This window comes from Ostrea edulis, chromosome 3 (assembly GCF_947568905.1).
Source record: "Ostrea edulis chromosome 3, xbOstEdul1.1, whole genome shotgun sequence".
NCBI classification, from domain to species: domain Eukaryota; kingdom Metazoa; phylum Mollusca; class Bivalvia; order Ostreida; family Ostreidae; genus Ostrea; species Ostrea edulis.
The window spans coordinates 41,615,831-41,625,638 of NC_079166.1; the positions used below are offsets into that span (position 1 = coordinate 41,615,831).

The 9,808-nt window shown below is 36.1% G+C and overlaps 1 protein-coding gene across 1 annotated transcript in view; it reads left to right on the forward strand.

Annotated features, from left to right (window-relative positions):
• Positions 1-528: 528 nt before the first annotated feature.
• Positions 529-9,808, forward strand: part of LOC125677742 (bcl-2 homologous antagonist/killer-like) — a 10,974-nt gene continuing 1,694 nt past the window's right edge. The window contains exons 1-5 of the mRNA XM_048915913.2: positions 529-775; positions 4,837-5,136; positions 5,389-5,532; positions 7,326-7,512; positions 8,623-9,808. The exon at positions 8,623-9,808 is cut by the window's right edge and continues 1,694 nt beyond it. Of these exons, the coding sequence (XP_048771870.1) occupies positions 4,883-5,136; positions 5,389-5,532; positions 7,326-7,512; positions 8,623-8,733 (696 nt within the window). The 5' untranslated portion in view covers positions 529-775; positions 4,837-4,882 and the 3' untranslated portion in view covers positions 8,734-9,808. The remainder of the gene's footprint in view (positions 776-4,836; positions 5,137-5,388; positions 5,533-7,325; positions 7,513-8,622) is intronic.

Here is a 9,808-nt window from a genome sequence, read left to right on the forward strand (position 1 = left end):
GAAAATTATTGAGAAATGAAGAACAAAATGATGCAATCATAAGACACTTTTAGGGGCTGTTGACATTTTGAATATCATACCACAACAAGGAATTTCCAAAACCACCCCCTCCCTGAATCAAATGGTCTTTCCCTTAGGCTAGAAACTTAATTTTATAGTGAACACAGCCAAGTTCAACCTCCGAACTTTCTTTTGAATATTAATGTTATACGTACCCTCCTCATTTTGGTTTTCAGTTCAGCAATCAGTATGCTAACCTACCGAGCTACTCGGCTGGGTATTTAAATTGAAAAGGAAAAGTCAAATATTTCTGATACTGATTTTTTCCTAGAGTACCTCCTAAAAACGACGAAAAGAGTGGGGTTTTGGTAATGAATTTTATTTTATTTCAGGAACGAAATTTCAATATCTGACAATCGAGCCCCTGTGGAACACACACCCCATTTATTATGTATACAAAACATACAACATAGCCGTAGGCCGTATTTGTTTTTTATGTTTTCGTATGTTGGTAGAAAGCGAATAAACATTGTACGAATTATCAAACAGAAGAGTTCCAATAGGGTAGCATTTTTTGGCAAAAGAGAAATGACACAAGCCAAACAAAGACGTTTTGGTCGAGATTAATCAACGTAAACTTTGCGCATTTGTTCCGAAAACAGTGATGTAAATACTTATCTTTCGTGTGATCAAGGAAAGGCACTGAATTAGGAGAACGTCAACAAGACAGGGTATTATAAAACGACCTTCAGCATTTCCGCGGTTTCAACTTCAAGTAGGTTTATTTTGACTTTTAAAGATGCCCATGTACACAGTAGATTTAAATATTTTAAAAATAATCAGTTACACTATTTTCATGAGAATTAAAATTCTGCCCCTCTGAAAATCGTTATGTTCAGTATCAAGCATTATGCAGTTTTTTTGTTAACTAACATCATGATCTGGGTGAGTGACCGAAGATATAAACGGGACATTAAAATTTAGAAGATTTCTGTTTAATAAAGTGCACATCCATGTTAACTTAATCAATCCCCATGTGAGTATCGTTCAACGGCCATTATTTGTTATTGTTTTGGTTGTAATCTATTTTTAGATGTTTTAACGCTGATGTAATCTATTGATTAATCATTCATTGAAATAATGCATATTTAAGTGTTAGAAATGGGTTTAATGCATGCAAACGTAATAGTTAGATCCACCAATTCTACAGAAAATGATTTGTAGTTTAATGGGTAGCATTTCGTGCTAGTATGGCTGAATGGATTGACCAATATAACCATAATATATATATTGATAGAGCATTTAGGTCATTATCTAGGGAGTCACCTTTATGTACAGAAGTTTCACACTTTCCCACAATATCAGTAATATCTTAAACTGATAGAAAGTATCATAGGTTTGTGTACAGAGTTCTTAAATCGATTCATGAAAGTGAAGTCCGATAAAAGGCCCTTGACATTCTAATTGCTAAATTCAAAAAGCCACATTTTCCCAAAATTGAAGTGTGATTTTCCATATTGCAAAATTGTGCCAAGACTGATTTATAAATTCACTAAGAATGTGCTTAAGAAAATACCCTTTGAATTTAATGAGTCATTGAAACATCTATACTTACTTCCCTTCAATAATGCTAACTTTTTAAATAGATATTTGCCTTTATTGCATGCTTTGAATTAGTTGATGTGAATTCCCAATGTTGAAATTTTTTGCTAGTTTTCCTAATATTCCAATAGTTCCAGTCCCCAAATTTTCGAATGAGTGCCGTGGTATACCAACTTCAAGATTTATATACTTATTAAACATAATCAATAATAGATAGATTGACTCCAACATCCTTAAGTCTTATTTGACATGAAACAGAATGCAGACTTGGTGATACAATATGTTAGACTGACAAATACCAGATCACTGGTTAGAATTGCAGCTTTGTAACTTTGTTGATTTCTGATTCTTTTGACCAGACACATTTATTTCAGTCCCCCTATCGGTGTTGGGATTAACTTATTACAGGCATGGTTTGGAATCAGCTCAATCTAATTACCCCCACCTATTTAGCTCACTTGAACTGAAAGCTTAAGTGAGCTTTTCTGATCGTCCATCTGTCTGTAAACTTGTTATATTTTCGACTTCTTCTCCAGAATCACTGGGCCAATTTCAACCAAACTTGGCAAAAAGCATTCTTGGTTGAAGGGCTTTTAAGTTTGTTCAAATGAAGGGCCATGCCACCTTCAAAGGGGAGATAATCACAAAAATGCAAAAATAGGGTGGGGTCATTTAAAAATCTTCTCAAGAACCACTGGGCTAGAAGAGCTGAAATTTACATGAAAGCTCCCTAACATAGTGCAGATTCAATATGTTAAAATCATGACCCCTGGAGGTAGGATGGGGACACGATAGGGGATCAAAGTTTTACATACAAATATATATAAGGAAAATCTTTTGAAATCTTCTTCTTGAGAACCATTGGGCCAGAAAAAGGTGAGATTTACATCAAAGCTTCCTGACAGTGCAGATTCAAGTTTGCTAAAATCATGGCCCCCAGGGGTAGGATGGGGCCACAATAGGGGATCAAAGTTTTACATACAAATATACAATGTATACGGAAAATCTTTTAAAATCTTCTTACCAAGAACCACTGAGCTAGGAAAGTAAAAATTTACATGAAAAATTCCTGAGATTACGCAGATTAAATTTTCTTTAAACCATGGCCCCTGGGGGTAGGATGGGGCCACAATAGGTTATCAAAGTTTTACATACTAATATATATATAGAAAAAAAAATCTTTAAAAATCTTCTCAAGAACCATTGGGCCAAAGAAGTTTACATTTGTATGAAAGCTGTCTGACATAGTGCAGATTCAAGTTTGTAAAAATCATGGTCCCCAGGGGTGGGATGGGGCCACAATAAGGGAACAAAGTTTTTCTTGCTAATATATAGGGATAATCTTTAAAAATCATTTTCAAGAACCACTGGGCCAGTAAAGTACGAATTTACATGAAAGATTCCTGAGAATGTGCAGATTCAGTTTTCTCTTAAATCATGGCCCCCGGGGTAGGATGGGGCCACAATAGGGGATCAAAGTTTTACCTACAAATATTTAGGAAAAATCTTTAAAAATCTTCTTCTCAAGATACACCGGGCTAGGAAAGTAGAATTTTACATAAAATATTCCTGACATAGGGCAGATTCAAGTTTGTAAACATTAATCTCAGATTAGGGATTGTCCAGGCCAGCTATGAACTGTTAAGGTTAGAGAGTTGTCCTATCCGGGGAAAGTCTTTGACTTAAAGCACTGCTCCAAGCTGTGAAAGGAAATTACCATAATTATATAAAATAAAAACCTACATTTACATCAGATACAGTGTGTATATGCATGTCGTATCATGTAGTATTACTGGTAAAGCAGCACCCCCACTCCATATGTATTATTCTCTATAATAGTGATGTACAGTCAGATGGGAAATGATCATCTAGCTATTATATGTATCAGAATTATAGGAGTGACTAGTAATGGAAGTGAAACAGTATTTAGAAAAACTGTAGATAAATGTAGAAAAGCAAATTGATTCAAGGACTTAAAACATTTTATTATTATTGATGCTATTATTTTAAAGTTTTAATTTTTTACATCGTTTAGCAACATAGTTTTGTTTACCTATACAATCTTCCTTCAGTGGATACTCGGGTGATTGGCGTGAAAACTTACTGAACTTTTCTGTGTGTGAAGGAAAAAGAGAATATATCTTACTCTACATGATCTAGAAATAAGATAAAATGTTACAGAAGCAAAATAAATGCAAGCACACCCCCTCAACAATGTTTCATAATAATGGTAGAAAAACTAGAAATGATTAAATTTGAAATATTAAGTACAATTGTAAGTATTAAAAAAAATCCCCCCCCCCCCTTTGAAAAAAAGAAGATGTATTTATATTTATATATGTAACTTTTAACTATGACATTTTGTGGGGTGGTTCCTTATATGTAGTAGCACATACATTATGAGTCTAGACATTAAGTCTAAAATTTTAATGAAAAAGTTACCAACTATACTTACCATATATCCCAAAGTGTGAAAGTCATCCCATCCTCTGAGATAATGTCCTATCATGGATATGCATCAGATCAGATCGGTCACATTCATATCATGTGCATCAAGTGTGCCCACTTCACCACTCTCATCTGACACAGGCTGTCATCAAGTATTCCTTTTAGTGTCAAGAACATATTGTAATCATGACTATTGTATCCTTTCATCAACTCAAGATATCTGTAATAGTTGTCTGTAACAAATAGTACTGAGATCTTGGTGATGAATATATACTGCTTTTGCAGTGGGTCTAGCAGAGATTACCAGTTTGAAGCAAATTCAAGGGTAGATTAATTCTTACCTCTATGACGTCTTATCAATACTGACATGAGTGCATAATTCTACTGGCTAAATTTTTTTGATCTCTTATAATTTGCATTAAAATAAATGCACAGGATGATGTCAGCAAAGTTCAATCTCAGTTTAGTAACAGAATAATAACTTTATTTAACTCTTCTACGTTCCAATCATGTCCATTTTACCTTCTGATTTTTAATATAAACAATATTCATTGATTAAGTGAACATGCAGGATTCATACTGAGCAACAGACTGTGCTTATTCACACTCTATCCTTAAAAGTAGAAAGCTGTGCTAAGAATAATGATTTGAAACCGCGATATTTTAATTTATTGGATGGGCAACATATCCTCATAATAATGAACTTGTACGACTTACCTTTGGTATTTCCTATATCATTCTTGTATAGATTATTGACTCATCTTAAAACTCTTTAAATACTTGCAGAGTACTAGCAGCAAAGCTTGAATGGTCTGAGCCACAGACCCCCCACATGGCCTACTGGGATGGAGGTTCAGGCACCCGCGATGGGAGGCGGGTTCCGCCGACATCCGATGTCCGACAAATTCCGTCTCCAAACACAGAGACGATGACCCCAGACACGGAAGAGAATGTTATTGATGAGGCGGAAGACGTTATTAGGAACTTTATTTACGAAAGTTATCGTCATCAGTTGGAAGAGGATACCCCTGATTCCACCACACCCACCGTCCCAGAGTTATATAACTTTACGTCAGATCCAATGAGGTATATTGTTATGAATTTTGTGCATTTATCAAGATGTGGACCGTACATCATTTCTAAGGGATTACTCACCAAGGAGGAAAAAAATCTCATACAATTAATCATCAGTGTTGTATATAGTTTTATTTCTAGGGGGAAATAATTCTGTTGTTGTGAGATGTTTATAATAATTATGAAGCATGTACTTTTGTGATTTTCAAAATAAGGGATGTATTTTTGCAAATATAGTAAAAGTAATTCTTACATCTTTTGTAGTCGAGCTTCACAAGTTGGCCGACAGCTGGCTAGAATAGGTGATGACATAAATCGCAGATACGCTGATGACTTTCAAGACATGTTGAATCAGCTGAGTGTGACAGAAGACACAGCGTATGATGTGTTTGCCGGGGTGGCTAAAAAGTAATGCATGTTAATTATGAATCGTACAAATGCTGTAAACGAGGAAATCTGTAGCAAGATCATTATCAAATTATGTATTGTGAAATCATTGATGTTCATGGTGTTTTATTGTTTGCTGTTTTCATGGTATGGACAAAGCTACAAATTTAAATGTCCCATAAACATGAACTACAATCAAACATGAAATCAAATCCTCTTGAACACAATTATTTTTTCTCAAACCACAAAATGAAATACCCACAAAAATGAGTGATTCTACGATATTTCAGTTAATCAATTTGCAGGAAATATTTATAAATGAAGTAATCTTTAAACCCTTAATGAGCTGTGTCATGCAGTGATTTATATTATATTTACAAATGTAGAATGTCAACTTAAAATGCTCTAACTATATCACTATTTCATTGATTTATTAGTATTATTATACCCCCCGCAACAAGTTGTGGAGGGGGGGGGGTATACTGGAATCGGGTTGTCCATCTGTCCGTCCGTCTGTAGACGCAATGGTTTCCGGGCTCTAAAGCATTATCCTTTCCACCTACCGTCACCATATCATATATATGGACTACCCATGGGATGAAGATGTTCCCTATCGATTTTGGGGTCAAAAGGTCAAGCGCACTGGACATTGAAGTAGCACTATGGTTTCCGGGCTCTAAAGCGTTATCCTTTCCACGTACAGTCACCATATCATACATATGGACTACCCATGGGATGAAGATGTTCCCTATCGATTTTGGGGTCAAAAGGTCAAAGGTCATGCGCACTGGACATCGAAGTAGCAATATGGTTCGGTTTGTCATGCCATTTGTTTTTGACACTCAGATAGCAATATGGTTCGGTTTGTCATGCCTTTTGTTTTTTACACTCAGAAAAGAGGTAGTTTATACCTAGTACCAACACCCATTGGGAGATTGGGGTAAGCGGGGGGTATTCTTAGTGAACATTGCTCACAGTACCTCTTGTTATTCATTTCATTTACCAAGTATTTAATTATGTCTCCCCTCTTTCAGAGTGAGACATTGTTTTTGTACTTTTTGTCCATCCGGCTGTCCGTCTGTCTGTCACAAAATTTTGTGAACGCTTCTCCAATATGGCTTATCAGATAGACTTGAAACTGTGTGCAATGCCATTCGTAGGTGTGCATATTGGTGGGACAGGAGGATCCAATTATATTCCTAAAAGTTATAGTGGATCTAAGAGGGGTGGAAGAAGTAAAATACCTTGTGAACACTTCTCCTATATGGCTTATCGGATAGACTAGAAACTTCGTACACTGCTTCATTGCCATTTGTAGATGTGCATGTTGTCCTTAAAGTTTAGTGGATCTGAAGGGTGGAGGGTATAAAATAGTTTGTGAACACTTCTTCTATGTGGCTTATCAGAGTTCATAATAAACTCATTTTTTAGCCTCAGCATCAAGAAAAATTAAGGTGTCTGAACATGAAGAAAGAGTATTTATAAAATTGTATGCCCTTTCATTCATCACATACATGTTTAATTTTCAACAACCAACATAGCTTGTATATATACATATATATAAAGCTTGGAAATCTTAGGATTGAATGGATGGATAAAGTGATGGATCAATTTGGAGATAGTCTATGCTTGTAGATCAAATTTAAGTGATGCATTTAAGATTACATTTTGAGTTCACCCCAACTATGCATTTTATGAGACAACGTATTGTCAGTCAACCCGTGTTGAGTCCCCACAACTAATACAAACGATATATATGTATACATGCGAAGGATCTTTTAGTAAATTGTTATTGTTGATGTGTTCTGTTTCAGGCTCTTTGCTGATGAGATAAACTGGGGCCGTGTATCTGCCTTAATGTGCTTAGCTTACCGTATCACCATGACTGTAGTCAAAGAGAAGGCCAAAAAGTTCGCACAGTTCCTGAAAGTCATAGTTAATCATGTGGTACGTTTCATCAAAGAGAAGATTGCTGGATGGATCGCTAGTCAGGGGGGATGGGTAAGTTTCCTGTACAAGTATTTGCTTATCTAGGCAAAACTGGTTATTTCCACGTTTACTGTTCATTAGGTATCTGAGTAATATGTTTGAAGTTATGTAGGTTGACTTGTGACAATACAGCGACAGAATCAGATGTGACATGAAAACAGTGAGGAAGCTCCCCCTCCCCATTTAGTAAAAAAAAATCGGGGGGGGGGGGTGCTATTTGCAATACTTTACAGTACATTATGGCCATCCTTGATTGTGGGTCATTAATATTGACACTAACCAAACAGACCCAACATACACCAAAGTAGATCCAGGGTTCGCTTAAAGTTTGAGCAGACCTTGGGTTCACTTTTTTTTTGAGTCAGCTTTGTTAAACACGGACCCAGTGTCCATTAGGTTGACAGAATTTACTTGACAGAATTTGCTTCTAGCTCCATCCTTAGTGTATTCCATAGACACAAACATATTTTCCTTTACCTTTGTTGATTTGTTTTATGTCTCTTCAAGAATTTTTCATTCATATTGTCATCACTGACTGTAGGTGAATTGCAAAATTTAGATCTACATATGGTGCTCAGGGCTGTAGCAGTGAGGGTTCTTTACTGTACCCACGCCTGTCACGGCACGGGAACTTGGTTTTTAAGGTCTCATCTGAAAGACTCTCACTGATTCCTGAGTATTTACTACTGATGTTTACATCTTATGTTTGATGCGACCAAGGCTCGAAGTCACGACCTTCCAATCACAAAGTGAACGCTTTACCACTGGGCCACTGCAGTTGTTATATCTTTCTGTGGCAAAGTTTTCTCCAGTATACTATAGTACATCTAGTTTTTGTTTTCAATATGTAATCTATATCAATAAAAGTCTGAGTGAAAGCTTGAACCCCCCCCCCCCCCCCCCCCCTTTCCTCGAGTGATAAGCTCTGCCTCCTTGTGTTAGCTCTCTATAAAGCAAACACAGAGTCCACTTGCTTATCTCTCAGCATCTGCTGAGTTCATTTTATGCTTGTATTGATTCAACTTTCTATAAGGATGGATCTGGCCAATATTGTAGATGTCTTTAAAGTTTGTCTTTCTTATTGCTGATTTCCACAAATGATCTATCACATTTTATTTGTAGAGTGCTGCGCTTCAGTATTCACCCTCCATGAGTTTCACCTCTCTCTCCATTGTGGTGGGATCCTGCCTTGCAGCCATAGCAGCTGTGTTCTACTTCAGCAAAAAGAGCTGAACCACACGGATTTTTTAATTCACTGATTTAGACTCGATTCCAGTGAAACCTGACACTTTATTCCAGTGCTGGTAACCAGTGTAAAGACAAACACTCAGCAGAGTTGCTTTTGGAATGTATCCCAGTGTTGGAGCTTAATATCAAACCTGTGTTGAATGGCTGAATTTAACAGGATGTGGATTTCAACAGTTTTGGCAGGGATGACCATTTAGATACAGACATCATTTTTGTAAATAAGAACTCATGTTTTTATGATCTATCTCAATGATTTCTATGATCACCAATGAGAAATGAAATATGGAGGGTGGAATTGTGAATTTATTTGAACACCAAGATGTCCGACAACAGCTCATTTAAAGTCCCTGATCTCAGCACCAAGGACATGATCTCAGTGTGTGACACTGTGCTAAAGTCCTTGTGTGTCAACCTAGCTCAGTAGGTAGATTTATGCAATGAATTACATCCAAATAGGAGATTCTGTATAGGGCATCCATGGTGCATCATTTGTAGATTATAGAAAGGTACTTAGTTTAACAATATATTATGAATGTGCGTAGAGATCTAGAATGATAAATTGAATGGATTTAGTTGCATGACCTGTGACCTCAATACTAAACCAAAATATTTACTTTCATTTGTAAAGGTTAAATCTGTGAAATTTGCATCTCAAAAGATGATGAAATTTTTTTCTCAAATGATGAGGAGTACATTGTACATGAGTTAACAGTATGAGATATTGGTTCTGTGTACACAATGAAGTAGGAGATTTGATTCTGTTTACACACTTTTGATTTCTCTCCTCTGATCTCATCCAAGTTTGAGATGTCATATAATGACTTATTTTGATTTGATTGTCCAGCATGATACAGATTGATGAGAATGCTACAAAACTGGGCTTTTACAAGTAGCTAGTCAATTAAGATAAATGAATTTTTTCAGGTTAGAATTATACATTACTTTGTGGTTTTGTTCCTGTAAATGTAGGAAAATTATTGAAAAGTATTCAAGACTGATAGAGATAATATACTTGTTCTTTTGGTCACAATTGAAAAAACTGGTGAACGTCAATCGGTGA